The 19,614-nt window shown below is 30.0% G+C and overlaps 1 protein-coding gene across 2 annotated transcripts in view; it reads left to right on the plus strand.

Moving 5' to 3' along the window:
• The first annotated feature begins 396 nt into the window (after nucleotides 1-396).
• LOC136088487 (adhesion G-protein coupled receptor G4-like) overlaps nucleotides 397-19,614 on the plus strand; it is a 59,386-nt gene continuing 40,168 nt past the window's right edge. The window contains exons 1-4 of one of the 2 annotated variants that reach the window (XM_065812294.1): nucleotides 401-533; nucleotides 8,028-8,146; nucleotides 11,587-11,931; nucleotides 19,592-19,614. The exon at nucleotides 19,592-19,614 is cut by the window's right edge and continues 298 nt beyond it. In XM_065812294.1, the coding sequence (XP_065668366.1) occupies nucleotides 8,140-8,146; nucleotides 11,587-11,931; nucleotides 19,592-19,614 (375 nt within the window). In that variant the 5' untranslated portion in view covers nucleotides 401-533; nucleotides 8,028-8,139. Of the gene's footprint in view, nucleotides 534-8,027; nucleotides 8,147-11,586; nucleotides 11,932-19,591 lie in introns of both variants that reach the window. The other variant, XM_065812293.1, reaches the window with a different exon arrangement.

Here is a 19,614-nt window from a genome sequence, read left to right on the forward strand (position 1 = left end):
TTTAATTTTTAACTAAAAAAATTTTGTATTCAATAAGTTTTTAACTTTTTTTCAATCTATGGTTTCATAGCTGTCTTTTTATGCATTTTTTCTCCCTGTTTTGATTAGATAACTAAAAATATTTATATATAACTTTTATAAACTTGTTTAAAAAGAACAGATCACAAAGACCAATATGTTGTAAAGTTAATCTACTATTATTTTAAAGACATGTTTTCTATTCTTTTTGATAGATATAGATCATAATTTTGCACCATACCCTTATTTTTTCTCAGCATTTGTTATTTTATAAATAAAAAAATTTGATTCACGCAAAATTGCTTCCTTGATCTATTGTTCTTGTGTTATGACAGTTTCCTTTATTTTTGTTTTGATTAAGTATTTTTTTTTATAACTATTTAAAATATAAAAATTAAAGAAGTTGCTTGAATTGGATTTGTTTGCATTTGGCGAATAAATATTTGACTAAGAAATGAAGTTTTTTACTTTTTTATTTGTTAAACTTTTATACTTGCAATTCTCTGCTCAACAACGTAAGGCTTTTTGCTTTTCTTTATTTTAAATATACTCAAAGCGTGTGTCTACATACCGGTGGGAAGTAAACAGTTAACTAGCGATGAATAAAATAATATATAAATAAGCAATTAATATGCAAGCGATTAATTAGCGAATAGCTTGCTGCTTTTTTTTTTGCACTATACTGCAGCCGTTTTTCAAAACGCCTTAAGGTAAAAAAAAAAATAAAAATCAATTTTGACTTTTATTTTTTATAAAATAAAAGTCAAAATTGACTTTTATTTTATAAAAAATAAAAGTCAAATTTTCAAGAATTATGAAAATTTTTATAAAAGTTATTACTTTCAAAAAACGTCTTACAAAGAGTTTCTCAAAATAACTTTTTTTTAATTGCGTTTTTCTTGAAATACGTAAGAAGCATCTTAAGGGGTTTTGAAAAACAGCTGCAGTACACTGTGAACCACAGTGACCAGTGACCCAATTTTTTTTTTTGTTATCAAGAAATAAAACAGTAGTTAAATTAAGTAAGGGTATTGAGAACCTCCATAGAAATGGTTAAAATAAAAATCTTACTTATTTTGACTTTTGATTAAAAGAGGAGGGGCGGAACACGGGTAATCTTACTGAAGTTAATGTGTTTCACATATTTTTATATTAAAAAAAAATCATCACATGCCTTAACCTAATTTTACTCTATACTTGTGTATACTTATATTATAAACGCACTAAAAAGTGTTTGAACATATATTCTCCAACGGATCAACATATTTCTCCGCGCAGCGGCCTTGTTTGTCAAGGTTCGTATTTCGGAGTTATAGAGTTGAGAGAGGGTTATAACCACTAGTAGCCTCCTTATCTGTAATAGCCTTTTCGGGCTTGGGAAGGTTATTTACAAAAAAAAAAAAAAAGCAAAAATGTCAAGGTAAAAAACAATAACAAAATATAATAAATGGATTTAATGGGAACAAATATCTAGAGTAAGTTTTAGAATTACATAAATACAGTAGAATCTCTCTAATTCGAATTAGATGGGGAAAAATAAAAGTTCGAATTAGAGAGATTTTCGAATTATAGACAGTTAATTTCTCTTAAACACATTTCACGGTGACTTTGCATTTAATCGAATTATGGAGGTTTTCGAATTAAGGAGATTCGAATTAGAGAGATTGTACTGTAGTATTATATTTTATCAATACTTAATCTTACATGCTATTAAAGCACTTAAGCAACATTTTTTGACACTATAGTGGGTCAACAATATATTAACTTAAATTATAAACATGTTAACTATTTATTAAATGTTGAAAGTTCGACACTTGACTTCAATCGTTTAGCATAATCAGAGTGGTTTTGTTGTCTCTTATAGCTAGACCATGTTTAACCGAGCCAAGTTGGATAACTCTATATAATAAAAAGCTTATCGTATCAAGAATAGCTTAAATAATATTCAAGCGAAAAGTTCGAAAATATGTAACATTGAGTTTATACAGAAAGAAAAATTCACTAATTGTTAATAGCACAAAGCAATTTTAACATATCGTCAGCCGAGAACCAAGAAGGCGCATGAGGCTGTATGCCCATTTTTTGTGTTTCCAAAAAAATCAAGTTATATAATTTAAATTGTAAAGACTTTCTGCCATAATGTCGTAAATCAATAGCATAATCAATACTAAATGTTTAAAAATGTTTAAAAAAATATATACTTTTAAAAAATATGTACTTCTGGCATCATAAGTACTAGTAAACAAAGCAATTTTCAATAAAATAGCAAAAAACTGACAAAACTACGTTAAAATTGAGCATATTTTACCTACATACGAGCATATTTTATCTACACTATTATATAAGGTTCTATTATTAAATATAACGTTCTATTCTATTCTAAATTTAATTTAAACCGTTGAAACTTATGAAGGCGAACGTTGATGATACAAAATTGCCTTTAAAAAGTAGTTTGTTCTTTGTCATTTATCTACTTATGATATAATAAGTAGATAAATGAAAAAGAACAAACTACTTTTTATTGTCGGTATTGGATTTATATAAATCAAGTGTCAAAAATTTGTGCGGCCGTGGCGCAGTGGTTAGAGCGCTTGCTATATAAGCAGGAGATCCAGGTTCGAAAAGAGCTTTGGACAGCAACTCTGATTGGCGTCCTTATTTATCAAAATTTCCAAATATTATACATAGAGAAACTTTTTTTTTTAGGTATCTTTTTTTCATTTGACGCCTTTTGGATATCTACCAATATTAATGGTAGATATCCAAGAGGGATATCCCTTGAATATCTACCAATATTATTGGTAGATATCCACCGAGACAAATTATCCCTTTCGCCCCCCAACCCCTCTCAACGTTCCTGTATGGTTACTGTAACTGAAAATATGAATTGTAGTGTATATGGTGTTCCATACACACAGCAAGTAAAGAATGGTACAATCGATTTAATAGTTTGGAGATGTCCTGTAGGCGCTGCAAGAAAACGTCAGCATAAGAAAAAAGCATTTGTTTTTGAGGAATTGCACTTACATTTGTGTCAAAAGTTAAGCTTTATTTATGTTTTTAGTAGAGGTGCTGGTAAAAACCGAGGATTTTCTTTAAGGTACCCAAGATGATAACTCAACATCTAACCACACGATTTTTAATTGAAGTCAATATTCAAAGATATTTGCGTAGAATACTTTCTCAATAACCCTGACCCAATAGGTGATCCTCGGTTTATTGCTGAAATTGATTACTCCTTTTTGTGTTAAAGAACGAACCATGTTGATCACACAAACCTGCAACTAAGAAAGACTTTTTAGTTTCAGTGCAAAATCACGACTCAACAATATTGATTCCAACTTTAAAAAAATGGATTATTATCTGGAACGATAGACCAACAGCATATAATGGTTTGCAAGGGCCTTTATAGCAATACAGCACAGTTTATCACACCTAAAACTTTGTCAATCAGCAAACAAAAATGACAACTAATTAGTTGAAAGCATAGGTGGAGTCGAACTAAAACGAAACTTAAACTTATCATTGAGGCGACAAATCGCAAAATAATAACTGATTAAATTAAAATTGATTAAATGGAAACAGTTTTTTTCAATTCAAAAAACACAATAATAAAATGATACTAATAAAAAAATATATTGCAAGCAAAAAAAAGTTAATTCAAATTTTTTTTATGATAAAACATTTTAAAACACTTAAAATTAAATTGGCGATGAATACCAAGTAATTTATGTGTTGCTTTTAACAAAAAAATCAGCCGTTACATTGCGTACTCAAAATAGAAAATATTAGCGTTGTAGTATTTTTATTTTGTACTTATAACGTCAGGTCAGAGTGCTCTCTGAATTTAAGTTTAGTATAAGATAATAAATTTAAAAAATTTGACTCGCTGTCATGGTAGAGTAGGGTACAAACCTTTTAGGGTATTTTTGTTTCAAAGCTAACATCACTGCTTTTTTTTACAAAACATTTTGTATTACATAACCATGAACATGCTTAAGTTTAGATTTTGCACAAAGTCTATAAGTGCTATATCTTAAACATCAAAAAATTCTTCAGGCGCCTATGGTTTGGCCATAATATGACATAATAAGCCGTAATATGACTTAAAAAAGATTATAATGTTGTTACTAGGGCCATTGCTAATGAGACTTTTGTATACAGATCTACAAACTATTTAAAGTATGCTAATTTTAGTGATGAATCAAAAAAAAAAATTTACCATAATTAAAATGGATCATTGGAAAATTTATCCTAAATATTTAAAGTTTGTATATCTTATGGAAACTTTATATCCCCTAAATATTTAAAGTTTGTGTATCTTATCAAAACTTTAAATACCCTAAATATTTAAAGTTTGTATATCTTATTGAAAGTAATTAAAGTTTGTATACCTTATTGAAAATTTATACTTAGGTCGTTAGTGAAGTTCATAGAACTTCATCTATAAAGATACAATGAGACACGAAATAATTAAATATTTATATATCATTTTAAACTGTGTTTGAGTATGAACATTTTAAGTACTTGATGAAATATTTTGAATGTTTATTAAAAAGTTATTTAAATTTTGTTATATACGTTTAATAGAAAAAATTTAAAAATGGAAAAATTTGAATATCGAGCATATATTAAAACCCGTGATCTACTTGGAGTTTCAGCACAAGCCATAACCGATGAATTGGTTTTAGTTCATGGTGACTAAGCTCCAGAATTAGTACAGCTGCCAAGTGGGCTACTTTATTTAAAGATGGTAGGGAGAGTCTCAAAGATGATTCTTGCTCAGGGCACCCTCAAACCACGTATACAGCTGAGAATATTGAACTTGTGGAGCCAATATTGAAGAAAATCCGCATTCAACACATGATATATTTGAAGCCCTGACATCGATTAATCTCTTTACAACCAACGAAATTATTCACAACGCACTTAAAAAAAGAAAATTAACATCACGTTGGATACCCCACGAGTTTACCAATCAAAATCGCAAGAATTGAGTTGAGGCATGTAAGGAAAATTTAGCCCTATTCAGAAACGGCCCATGGAGGCTATGTGATATTATTAAAGGGGATGAGTCGTGGTTTTATTTGAGGCAAGTCAGACACAAGTCGGCTAATGCTAGTTGGGTCGGTGAAGGTGAAAGTCCAAGAACTATAGTAAGATGCGACGGGTTTCAGCCAAAAAACATGTTCTACATCTTCTTCAAAACAACAGGTGTTGTTCATTTGGGTTATGTTGAAAAGCGAGACACCATTACTAGCAAATATTATATAAAAGATTATTTGAAACCTCTTTTATGCAAAATAAATAAGCAAAGATCTAAAACAGGCACTCAAAATTTCAAATTTCTCCATGATAACGCTCAACCATGTGACTCAAACCGTCACAAATTGTCTAAACCAAGCTGGAATTATAATAACTTTCCACTTACTATACTCCCCAGACTTAGCTCCATCCGATTATTGGCTATTCGACTTTATAATAAAAATGATGTCTTGATGACGATACTGACGTCAAAAGTCAAAAAACTTGCACAACGAGGCAACTTCAAAGTATATCCAAAGAAGAGTATAAAAAAACGTTTGAAAAATAGCTTGAAAGGATGCAACTTTGTATAGATAATGATGAACATTATTGTGAACATTTAATAAAATAAAATTAAAAAACTTTTTTTTTTTTTTATAAGGGAGTTCTACGAACTTTCCTAACGACCTAAGTATATCCTAAATATTTAAAGTTTGATTTTTTGCAAGGAAAAAATATATCTTGTTTAATTGTGTTTATCCATTTTGAATTAAATGAAGGTAAAATTGTATGAAATTTAATGTATAGCTTTGCGTTAGTATAAGCCGTACTGCTGCAAAAAAAAAGTTGTTTTGTATACAAAAAAACAACATACTTAGAGGACTCTAAAAGCACGTGATTAACTGTTTTAACCTTGACGCTAATGTTCTCTAAATTTCAATAAAAAACTGATTAAAACTTATGTACAAAAAAAAATAATTTAATTGCCTGATGTTTTGTTTTAAACGAAGGGAAGTATTTTAGGTTAATTTATGTGAAGTTTAAATATTATTTATGTGTTTTTAATATTATTTATTGGCGAGCAAGTTTTTGCTTGCAAAATTTAGCTTATAAACTTTGCCAGTAAAAACGATAAAGAAACCACTAAATGTAATGTTTTTCAATTAATAGTGATTCGTTGTCAGAGCACTGTAGGTTTTCCTTTTACAATAAATAAGAAAAAATTGAGTTTAATATAAACTTTGAATAAATGTTATTGAACTGTATAAAGCGAAGGCTGGATAAATAATTCAAATTATGAGGTGCATAAAAACAAGTTAAAAAAATCATCAAACTTTCTAAACAACTTGCATCCTAAAGTTGCACTTTATTTAGCGTTTGTATTGTTGAACTTTTAACCAAGTGAATATTCACTCACATAGCAAACTTTATTTTAAGTTAAATCACAAAAAAAAAATCTTCGATACTTCAATCTAATATCTGCTTAATGCTTAACAAACTTAAGATAAAAAACAAATCACATTAACTCATTATTTTGACAACTTTCCAAAATCCAAAAACTAAACTGCGAAACTATTGTATTTATAAGTTTAACATTTTAGTTTTTGTATTTTTCCCTAATAAAAAATTTAAATCTTAATTTTCAAAATTTCTTTGATTATAATATATAAAACTAAATTAAAAATATGGTGTAGTAAGAGATCGGAAAGTATGGAGATCGGAAAATATGGTAAGTAACATCGGGTTTATAAAAAGTAAAGTTTGCTGGTTGTTGTGTTTATTGTTTCAAATGTTGCTAATTAATTACTTACTCTTTTCTAGTCTCACTTACTCATTTCTTGATGCGGTTTATTTATACCTTCATTAATAGAGAGCTCTATCTGCATATAGCGATTGGTTTTGCATAATTAATCTCTAAAAAAAAACACAATGTTGAAACATCATTTTCTTTTTCTTGTTAAAAAAAATCTGACAGAACTAAATAACTACTTTTAATATATTGGGTCTTTGCTAAAAAGAAACTAGCAGTCGTCTTTTGGTCGTTGGGATAGTTAGCTTAATTTGGCTAGCGACTAATTAACAACAACTTGTTTAAGTAAAATTAATTACATTTATTGAGTGTGTTCAAAAGTAATTAGGCACTTTTTTAATTTTGCATACTTTTGGAAATTATAAAATGTCCGAGCAGACATTATGTAGCGGAGTTTCAGTGAAAGTATATAGGCATCTTAAGCGGTTCACATTAGTTTTTTACATCGGTTGCTTAGCAGACTATTAGTGGCAGCCGCCAAAAGACTAGCCAATGACTAGTCATTATATCATGTATTGGAAAGTTATCGGCTGGCTACTTATAGCGGATACCTAGTGGTCCACTAAGTAACCGATGAGCAAAACTCCAAAGAACCGCTCAAAATGTTTATATAGGTCAACTGCAAATCTAAAACAAAATGTTTTCTGGGATTTGTGTTCTATAAGATTGTAGAAAACAAATTTCACTTTATATTTTTTTACAGAAATTTATTACTTTTGGAGTGATATTAGAGAATAGTTAACCTGAAGGAAATTGAGTAGCAACTAGCTTGAGACATTTGTAATGATGAAGAAATCAACTTGGCCACAGAAACTGCTAAACACATAAGCTACAATTTGTCATTAAATAAATCCTACCAATAAAAACAGCAATACCAGTATATATTTAGTATACCAGTAATATATTTAGCATACCAGTAAAAAATAATTAGACAGCAATGATTGCTAGAAACATTTAGTTAGATACAAGTCAGCAAAGTTTGAATAAAAATGAATGCAATGTATATATACATTGTATTCATTTTTATTTAAGCTTTGTCGTTATAACGGCAAAAACTCATTTTAAGATATCGAATTTTTAGATACAAAAAGGGGGCAGTTAAGTGAAGAAATTTAAAATTTTTTTGAAATTAGAATTGCTGAGTTGCAAAAAAATCTTACTCTTTTTTTTTTAGACAAACTCTAAAAAGAGGTTTCTTTAGAACCCAACATTTTTCAAGGTTCCATTCAAGAGCGAAATTTTTGTAAAAACCGTATCAACTTGGAACTCAAAAGAAGTGAAATAAAATGCTAGGTTTGAAAATATTTATTCTAATATATAGAATTAAAAAAATTCGCAAAATTTTTTTATAAAATACTTTATTTTTGAAACTAAATTTTAAATTTGGCTTCAAAATATTATAATAGTTTTTATAACTTTAATTATATAAAAAAATCAATATTATTTTCTAATTCAGAATATAGTTCTGCATTTTTTGAGTCCAGGTTGCCATTTCAAAAAAAAAAACAAAAAAAAAAATTCATTTAAACCCCAAAATATTTTTTTTGTTTTCTTTTTATTCTAATAGAATACCATTTGTGTATGAAGAATATTTAATTTTAAACTGATTTTATTAATTTTTTTCAATGAAACTTGCTCCACCCTAATGGCGTAGTTTTCCACGCGTTGTTGAACTTTTACTTATGTGGGCGAAGTGGGTTACTGTCCGTAAATATTTAGAATAATCTTTTTCCTTCTCTTTTTTTTTTTTGGCTTCTCTACACTATATGGTTCTCCTAAAAAAAGCTAAAATTGTTCAATAAAAGTATAGCAAATACTTTTTCCTACCTAAATTAGTCAAATTTGATCACTGTGTCACAGTTATTTTTTACTGCATAAATTTTAAATTTATGCTGTAAATGATAAAGGGTAAATGGTGTAGTAAATATTCAAAATATTATAAATTACCCAATTTGTGTTTTAAATAAATTTTAATTTGACATTGATTTATTTTATGTTTCAACAAATTAATGGCGGTAAGCTCGGTCTAACTCATTTTTCGAATTTGGGTAATCAGATTTGAATTCAAATCTATTCAAATTTGCCAAATTCAAATATGATTCAACTTACATCTAACTTACTCAGATGTTTTAACTTAATTTAGTTATATAAAAATTTATCTAAGATGTTAACTTTTAAAAACCTAACTTGGTACTTTTTTCTGTACATGTTCAGTTGCTGAAATTAATTTCGCTGAGTTTTCCACCAAGACGTTGTTTCCTCCTGAAGAACAACTTCCATTTTAACACCCTCCTCTGCAAGGCCGTCGACAACTTTTTTTGATGTTTGAGCTAAGCAACTTTGAAACATGACGAAAACTCCATATTTAAGTATGTTCATATATATGAGGAATGAGGATGCTATGCGTAAAATTGCGGTGATTGGAGACTGGGAACAACAAAAACCCTAAAACGTTGACCCCCCCTCTCCCAGCACCAAATAGGAGGGCAATGAATCAAACTCGTTATTTTTTTTCAATCTTAAACTTAATTTATATTCATCGACGAATTTCAAATTTGATTCAATAATCTCTTGTTGTTTGGCTTTTATGACCTTATAAAGTTTACAGCCCCCTCACTTTGAGGGAGGGGAATATAAACTTTATAAGGTCATAAAAGCCGAACAACAAAATAATACCACAATTTTTTACATAGCATCCTCGTTCCTCATATATATGAACATAATCAAATGTGGAGTTTTTTTTCATATTTCAAAGTTGCTAAGCTCAAACATCAAAAAAAGTTGTCTACGGTCTTGCTCTGCTTTATCTTCATAGATCTTTGCGTAGATCTCCTCCTTTTGCTAAAAGGAGGAGATCTACGCAAAAATAAACAGAAGGGAAATATTTCTAATACTCTCTCATTCAAACTTTGGTAACTCAAGCAAATCACTTTTGAATTTCAAAATTTTGTCTACTTTTGTTTAATCTGAATAAATCTGAATTTGTAAACTTAATTAAAGTTTTGAATTCAAATTTGACCTCGAATTCCAAATTTTTTCAAATTTTTTTTAGTCAAATTCGAAATTCGTCCGAGCTCAAGTTAGGGTTTCCAAGTGCTATATTGAATAGCTTACAATATTAGTTAGAATATAGATAATATTATAACATATAAATATTGCATATAACTAATATGCTATTGTTATATGTTGTAGTTATATTATTAGTTATATATATATATATATATATATATATATATATATATATATATATATATATATATATATATTTTTTTTTTTTTTTTTATTTAATACTGTTATTTAGGTGCCCCAAGTCACAGAGCACCGCGGATGTGCCTTTAACCAAAAAGTTCACGCCTCCTTCCTTACAGTGACGCGAAAATATGTTCAAGGCTCGTTTCGAACCTGGATCTCTTGCTTATTTGTTATATGCTTAAATTTGTTATATGCTTGCTTATTTGTTATATTAAATTTGTTATATGCTTGCTTATTTGTTATATGCTTATTTATTATATGCTTAAAGCAATATTTCTATATATGAAATATATAGAATGTGTTGGAGTTTGAAATTCAGACTACGGATTTCAAACTGCAACGCATTTTTATTCATTGGTTTCCATGGTATGAACCAATTGATAAAAGTGTACCCCAGGGTAGTGGTCCTGAATTATATAACTTGATTTATCTTTTTATTTATCTTGACTTATCTAACTTTAGTTATCTTACATTAGAAACTACCAAGTGAAATTACACCCTATTTTGGATCATCATTTTATATTAAGTAAACAAATCTTAAAACTCAATCTTAAAAAAAATCCTAATTTCAGAACATACTTAAAAAAGTTATAAATAGCCCCCAAAAAAATCTCCACAATTTAATACACATGTCTAAAAAACTCAAGCATTACACAACTGAAGAAGTAAACAATAATAACATCAAAAAGTGTAAAATTACTTTAAAGTAAATGTCACTTTGCAATTGTGATAATATTTGACACTAATTATCACGGTAAAAAGAGATTCTACATAGCTGGAGTTTAATTGTTAAAAGCATAAAAATTCAATAGTAAATGTAAATATTACTAATAAGTATAGCATTATACTCATTAGAAATATTTACATTTCCTTCTGAATTTTTATTATAATTTTTCAACACATGTTTTTCATACTGTTTATCAGTAGTGAGGTATTATGTACTGGAAAGTTTGAGCAGCAGTAGAAGTATTGGGAATAAGAACTAAACTAGATTTAAAAGGAATTTGAAAATGGTAAAAAAAAAAAAAAAATATCAACTAAATAAAATGTGTCCAGTTTTCTATTGTGTATAAATAACAAGTGAAGCAAATAGTTTACAAATATAAAAAAAAAATGTGTTAGGAGACAAAAAGCGATGGGAATTCATCTGTTTAACTGTTCATTCGGAGTGTGTAATAAATCCATCAGATTATGTGTTAATTGTAGATAATTTGTGTAAAAAATAAATGTAAGCAGCTAATTATTAAATAAAAATTAAGTTTAACAATATTAGTTATCAGGTTTTAATTAGACAATGTGTGATAAACGTTAATTATGAACTTTGTACCTTCCAAATATATTTGTAAAATAACTTTGTTGTTGAATTAACCTCTTGTTATACTACTGTTATACTCTTAATATTATTTTTTGTGACAATATTATTTTCTTGATAACAAATTTTTTGTTTTTTAGTGCATATAAATCTATTTTTACTTTTTCAGATTTGTATTTCACTCAAATTAAAAATTTATCAGTAGAAATTGAGGCAGGATCAATATTGAAGTTTCCTAGTTGTCTTTTTGCTGTAGCAGTAAGAGATTATTTTATAACAAAAAATGACATATTTTGGCTCAAAAATGGTATCGAAAGAATTTATCCAGTTAATGATCCTGTACTTATTGAAAATATTTTTACACATGTAAATGGAACTGAAACATATATGACATTTCCTTCTTTGGAAATTAGAACTGTTTTATCTGATGGCGGGATCTACCAATGTGGAATTCAAATTGCAAAACTTATGAAACAACCATTATATTCAGATTTTTTTGCAATAAAAGTGAAAGGTAAATACTAATTCTTACAATTTATGAAAAATTATCAAAAGCAATTATTTTTATTTAGTAGTGGTTGTTTTTTTATTTAAAACATAAAACATTTAAAAAAAAGCAAAGATAAACAAATAATCTAAAATAGGGTTGCCAGTCTGGCTTTTACAAAGAAAATCATAGTAAAAAAAAAATTATTTTAACAGGTTTTGCACTGTATTCTTCTCTGTAAAAGCCGGATGTCTGGCAACCCTAATCTAAAAGTATAATTTTAAAAGAGAAATTTACAAAGAGAAACAAATCTTATTATTAAAAAACTTGATTACTTACTACTTTAGATGGCACAAATACATCAGAAAATAATATTGCAATATATTGTTTTTTCTTTCAATCAATTGATGGCACATATCAAAGTTAATTCTTTGAATGCAAATTATTAATTTTGATGTATTATTATTAATTTAATGGGCAACCAAATTTTAACTCTTTTATTGTTTACTCTGATTATTTCGCTCTATAATTTTTAATTAAAATGGTAAAAAAACTTGCTGGAAGTGATAAACGAAAAAATAATTCACATTTGAAAGCTTATAATAGTCTTACTGATACCATGCTATGCAAGGACGTTATGATTGTTAATAAGATTTTATGCTATGTCTTCAACAAAGTTGATGTTCTGCCTTTTGAAGTTATAGTTAAGATCGTTTCTCGCTTCTTTACTGACGAAGAAATTGAAATAGCACTTTCAACCATTTGTCAATAGATCCTGTTAAAAAGATAACTCCAAAATCCAAGCATTTGTTGAAACATAAAGGTCCCAATATAAAAATAAAAGATGTTCAAGATATCTGTAGACTGATGCTTGGCATAAATTCTCCTAACGATGTTACTGATATAAAATGTCCTGAATTCCATGCAATAGATTTGTCACATCTTACCTTTGTAGATACTGATTACATGGATGCACTATATCTCAGCAGATACACCACATGCAGGCTGACATTCTTAATCTCTGTGCCACTGGTAATCCAATAAATGTAAATAGCAACTAAAATTCCACAAGTTCTCACTCTGTTGAATGTGCTACCCTTGGTTCGTATCTGACTGAGCTAGTTAATAATATGACTATCGAGCTAAAATCTTTTTCGAATCAATTCATGGAGTCGATTAGTAAAAGGTTACACTATATATTAACTGATCTTGAGAAACCTGTTAAATCCATTAACTAAAAACACAAACAAACCCAACTTTCAATTTATGACGAGCAGGCCCAACTTCCTGTCAATGACTGGTCATTCCTTCCAACTGCTAATGTAAAATCAACCATCCTTGATCCCTACCCTAATAATCAAGTTAATTCTCCATCTAATTCAGCTAACAAAATTGAGTTAAGTTCTATATCAAAGGACTCAATTACTGATGCACACCTATTTGTTGATCATGCTAATAACTGTGGTAGTGATTTTCACTTATCTGGTCATCCTTTATCTTATGAGACCTCTCAACCAGTATTGGACCCCGTTGATTTCCAAACTGTTATTTATATAAAGAAAAAGCGTAAGCAAAATGTGCTTATTGGTTATGGAAAAATTCCAAACAATTTATGTATGTTAAAACCACTTTATTTGTATGATTGCTCTAAAACTACTTTTATATTTGTTTCTCGTTTATTGCCAACTGCCTCTGCTGAAGAATTAGCTGAATTTATCAAAATAACATTTAAATTAAAACCATTTGCTTAAAAGTTGTTACAAGTAAATATCACTCTTCCTTCAAAGCATCTTTCTCTGCTGGAGATGCTGTCAGGCTCTACGACTGTAGCAAATGGCCAGAAAATGTGCTTGTGCATCGTTTCTTTGAAAATGGCAGTAAGAATTTGTAGCTTTTATTGTCGTGGTGTACAAAGTTCTACACACGAATTAGTACTCTTGTCTGCAACATATGATATTATCTGTCTCCAAGAGATTTGATTACTCAACACTGAACTTATTTTCTTGAACAACATTGTACCTGGTTTTTTTGGCTTTGGAGTGTCTCCAACTGATTCTTCAGCAGGTTTTGTTCATGGCAGACCGTTTGGTGGTGTTACTATCCTGTGTCGTGATTCTATCTTCTGCAGAACTTGAGTTGTTACTACTGATAATTCATGGTCTGTTGCTATCCAACTTGAAAATAACTTTTCTGATAAGTTCACAATTATCAATGTCTACATGCCTTGTGATTCATATGAGAATGTTGATAAGTATCTTGAATGCCTTGGTAGTCTCTCAGCTCTTATTTCAGATTTAAATGGTAAATTTGTTATTACTGGTGACTTTATTTGTGATCCAAGATTTCGGTCTCCATGTAGCAGTCTCCTTGTTGATTTTTGTACTGATGAACATCTTGTTACAGCTGATATCTGTCTTCCACATGATTCCTTTACCTTTGTTAGTAAAGCATGGGGCACCTCCCTTTGGATTGATCACTGCCTTGTCTCCCAAAGTTCTCTATGCAATGTTAATAACTTCGAAATAATTCAGTTAACTAGTTCATCTGATCATTTACCTCTAGCATTTGATATCTTGTTTAAAATTGATATATTTTTTTTGTCTACTGCTCACCCTACTTTGACAAGACCCCCTAAAATAAATTTTAATGCTTTGTCAACCATTATGATAAAGGAGTATACTTCCACTGTGTTTAACTTAGTGTCTTCAATTAACATAGGTCAGTTTAAAGTAATTAACTGTAGTAATGTACCCTGTAACTCACATGAGCATGTTAAACAGATTAACCGCCTGTACAATATCCTGAATGAATGTCTTACTCAATCTTCATCTCAATGTCTTAATTATTCAAATCAAGTTTCAATAGAAAACAACCTATGACAGGTTGGACAGATTATGTAAAAGATACTCATAAGTCTGCTAAAGATGTGTTCTGTTTATGGCATAGCTATAATAAACCAAAATTTGGTCCAATCTTCAATCTTTTTAAAAATTCAAGAGCCTTTCATAAATATGCCATTCATTTCTGCAAAAAAAAAAAAGAAGATACTATAAAAGCAGAAAAACTATACCAGTTTCTGGTCTACCGTGACTTGTATTCACAGCGATAAATGTAGTCTTCCACCTTCTCAGGTCCTGGTAATGTATGCCACATGTGGTATAATAACTATTCCACCCTGTTCAACTCAGTCAAGCCAACATGCAATATAAATGACAACTTTATAGATAAACACTGTAATCTTCTTAAAGATGATGCCTATCCTGTCACTCCTGATGAAGTCCAATTTATCATAAATCATATGTCCTGTGGAAAAGCAGCTGACCATTTTGGACTTCAGTTGGAGAATTATCTCTATGCTAGCACAAATTACTTTAATATTTTGCATTGTATTTTTTCTCCATGCTTTTCCATGGATACATGCCTATTGGTGCTTCACACTGTTTTTTCTTCTGTGGTTAAGGATAAGAATGGTGAATTATGGATAATTAGCAGAATGTCTGATTCTGTTAATTATTGTCCAATTGCTTTGGTGACAATTTTCTCCAAGATTTTGGAACATATTTTTGTCTCACGCATTAATGAAAGTTTCACTGGGACTCCCAACCAATTTAGATATAAAAAAAACCATAGCCTTTTTATGCCAGTTCTTATTTTAAAAGGTATTTAAATTTTTTACCTATCATATAGCTCAAATGTGCATGTGGCATTTATTGACATTAGTAAAGCCTTTGATAGACTATTTACAAAGCTATCTAAAATTATCTCTGGTGTAACTTTACGCTTACTCATTGTCTGGAATGGTGGTCAAACAGCTCAGATCCTTTGGGGTGAAATATTATCCAAAACATTTAATATCAGTAATGGAGTGCGACAAGGAGGTATACTGTCTCCTCTTCTATTTAATATATATATTAACAATCTTAGTGTTTTACTTAATAAAACTACCGTAGGCTGTTGCTTGGGTCCTTCTCTTGTTAACCATCTTCTTTATGCTGATGATATTGCCCTAAGTGCACCCTCAGCCAAAGGTGTCCAGATCTTACTTGACTTATGCTCCAGTTATGCTGTGAATCATGATATAGTTTATAACAATATTAAGTCGCAAATAACGTTTTTTTTAAATTTATAAACCCCTTATAAATAGCTCTCATTTCACATTATCTGGCATGGTTCTCACATACACTAGTCAATATAAATACCTGGGTCATTTGATCCTAAACGATATGCAGGATGACAAAGATATTTTAAAACATTTGTGCTCTTTGTATGCTAAAGCCAACCTCATCCGTAGAAAGGTCAGTTCCACACAAATACAAACAAAGATCATGTTATTTAATGCCTTTTGCAGCCCAATCTATGGATGTCAGTTGTGGTATCTTTGGAGAAAAGACTCATTCCATTGTCTATGGGTTGCATATAATAATGCACTTTGCTTGATATTAAACAAGCCACCATGGAACAGTGCTAGTGAATTATTTGTGAAACATGGTGCCCATTCACCTCATTGTTAATGCTGCAGAATAGTGAGAACCTTATCATAAAAGCTTTTGTTAGCTTTTTCTTCATTTTCATCAGCTCTCCATTTAATCATCCATTTAAACATCCGTTTAAACATCCATTTAAACATCCATTTAAACATCAGTGGAGACTGCAAGAACCTGTTCTTGCAGTCTCCACTGATGTTTAAATGGAGAGCTGAGTTATATTTATAACACTTTAATTTCTTATATAAATATATATATATCAGGTAACCAAAAAAAGTTCGTGCGGTTTTTCCGTATATATTAAAAACACACAAAACGACAAAAGTAAGTACATTTATTCATCAAAATAGTCACCATTAGCATCTAAAACCTTTTTCCAACGTAAAACAAGCTTATTTATTCCACTTCTAAAAAATTCTTGGTCCTTTGAGTCTATAAAAGCTTTCAACTCCATTTCAACCGCGTCCTGGTCTCGGAACTGCTGTCCTTTTAAATGATTTCCCAGGGAAAGGAAAAAATGGAAATCAGTAGGGGAGAGGTCTGGCGAGTATGGTGGATGAGGCAAACTCTCCCAACCAAAGCTTTGGAGCTTGTCCTGAGTCACGCGAGCGGTGTGTGGTCTCGCGTTGTCGTGGAGAAGCAGAACTCCTCTCCTGTGCACCAGTGCAGGCTGCTTTACAAGCAACAGGTCGTGAACTCGTTGCAGCTGTGCTGAGTAGACCAGTCCAGTAATGGTTTGGCCTGTTGGGAGCAACTCGTAATGCACCACACCAGCTGTAGTCCACCAAATGCAGAGCAAAACCTTCCGCTCGTGGAGATTGGGCTTGGGTGTCTTTGGGATGGGGTCATCGGGGGACAACCAATGGTAGCAACGCTTGGTATTGTTGTACACAATCCATTTTTCGTCGCATGTCAATAAACGATCAAGAAAAGGCTCAACATTGCGGCGTGATAAGAGTGATGTGCAGATCGTAAGCCGTTGCTTCTTGTTGTCGATCGACAATTTGTGCGGAACCCACCGACTCAGCTTCCACGCTTTCCCAATCGCATGCAGATGCAGACGGATGGTTTCAACACTCACAGCAAACCTCACTGCAAGTTCTTGGCAAGTTTGGCTGGAGTCAGACTCGACAGCGTCCTTCAGTTCATCCTCATCAACCAACAATGGGCGTCCAGAACGCGGCAGGTCTTCGATGGACTCATCTCCCAAAGAGAATCGCTGAAACCACTTCTGTGCTGTGCGTTCACTTACTGTACCTTCTCCAAATGCTGTGCAGATGTTTTTGGCCGCTTGTGTTGCATTCCTTCCAAGTTTGAACTCGTAAAGTAAGCAAGATCGAATAATCGTTGGTTGGGTTGCCATCCTTTCTTTACACAAAACCTTTCCTGTAAGCTCGTTACAAGCCTACACTATATATGCAGCAACTACGCGTGACACACGCGTTCTATTACGCAACAAAGCTACTTGCCTTATGCGATGTGGGTGTTGTAAAAAATGCTAAAAACAATTCAATTACCAAAAACCGCACGAACTTTTTTGGTTACCTAAAATATATATATATATATATATATATTTATATATATATATATATATATATATATATATATTTACATTTTTTTTTATTTACTTAATATTTAATTAAAAATTAGAGAATGTAACTTTGTTACCAATTGTAACTGATGGAGATGTGATGTAACTTTAAAATACTATTGGGGTATGCAGCGTATTGGTTAAAGTGTCATGCGTTATCTACAATTGAGTCAGTAATTTAAATTTAATTTTTTTATAATTTAAAACATAAATATAGTAACTTGAAATACTAAATATAAAAAACCAACAAAATATTCTTATATCTATCTTTTAAGAAATTCGTGGACTTTAAAATCACTTTTCAGAGATTAAATATTGCAAAATTCTTTTTTGCTTTCATTTGTAGATATCAGTGTTGAGTGGTATTATCTTTTTATTCACAAAGACTCTAATGCTTGGCCGGAGTATATATTTATGAATCAATTCACCCATTTGTTGCAAAATAAGATTTGAATCTATTGACTGTTTTGATTTTTAAAAAACCTGAAGATTGCTCTGACTCCTAACTCTTTTTTTTATTATTGGATATGTTTTTGAATCTTTAATTACTAAACTTCTAATATCTCATCTTGAGTCAAACAACTAACTCTAGGTTAATTAATACAGATTTCAATTATCTTGTTCTACTCTTGAATTGTTGACCATTTTAGCAGAAAATTTGATGAAGATGAAAGTTTTTATATAAATAAAAAGTAGTGAGGCAATAACTGTTGCGTTTGACATTTTTAATGTGTTTGTTAAGATCTGCCATAATGGTCTTCTCCATAAGCTCTATTCATAAGGTATATCTGGAAAAGTTTTGTCCACGATGACAATATTATCTTTTGTTTTTATTAACTTCTCAGGTACCACAAAACTGTGTTGTTCCTCATCTATACTAATGAGATTCAAAATAATTTAAAGTTGCTCTATTTGCTGGTTGCACAACCTTATACTTCAGACTTAACAAAAAGTCATAACTTAAAAAATCATTTAAAAAATTATGAGTGTGATCTCTTTTCAGTAACAGCATGAGGCTCATAGCGGATGGTGAATTTTAACCTATACAAAACTTTTACACTGGTAATAATGAGTTTTTTACTGCTTATAACTATCGCTATCACTATTTTACATCTATTTTTACTACTGACCTCTCATGGAAACATATATACTAGTCACTGAAAAGTATATGTATATATATATATATATATACATATATATATATGTATATATATATATGCATGTGTATATATATGTATATATATATATATATATATATATATATATATATATATATATATGTGTATTTATATATATGTATATATGTATATATATGTATATGTATGTATGTATATATATATGTATATGTATTTATGTGTATATATGTGTGTATATATATATATATTTATATATATATATATATTTTGCTTTTGATACTGTAATATACTCTTTAGTTATAGACAACATTAGTCAACTCTATCTATTGTTCTGAAATTATGGTCTATATTTCTTTATTGAAGATAGAGAAGTAAAACTTCTATGGTTTGTAAAACCATATTTACTTTAATGTAAATTTTAATATAAATATAATTTTATTTGTTTAATTTATTTTGAGTAAGTTTTTTTCTTTTAGCTCAGGTTGTCACAATTTTTTCC

This window comes from Hydra vulgaris, chromosome 12, assembly GCF_038396675.1.
Source record: "Hydra vulgaris chromosome 12, alternate assembly HydraT2T_AEP".
Lineage (NCBI taxonomy): Eukaryota > Metazoa > Cnidaria > Hydrozoa > Anthoathecata > Hydridae > Hydra > Hydra vulgaris.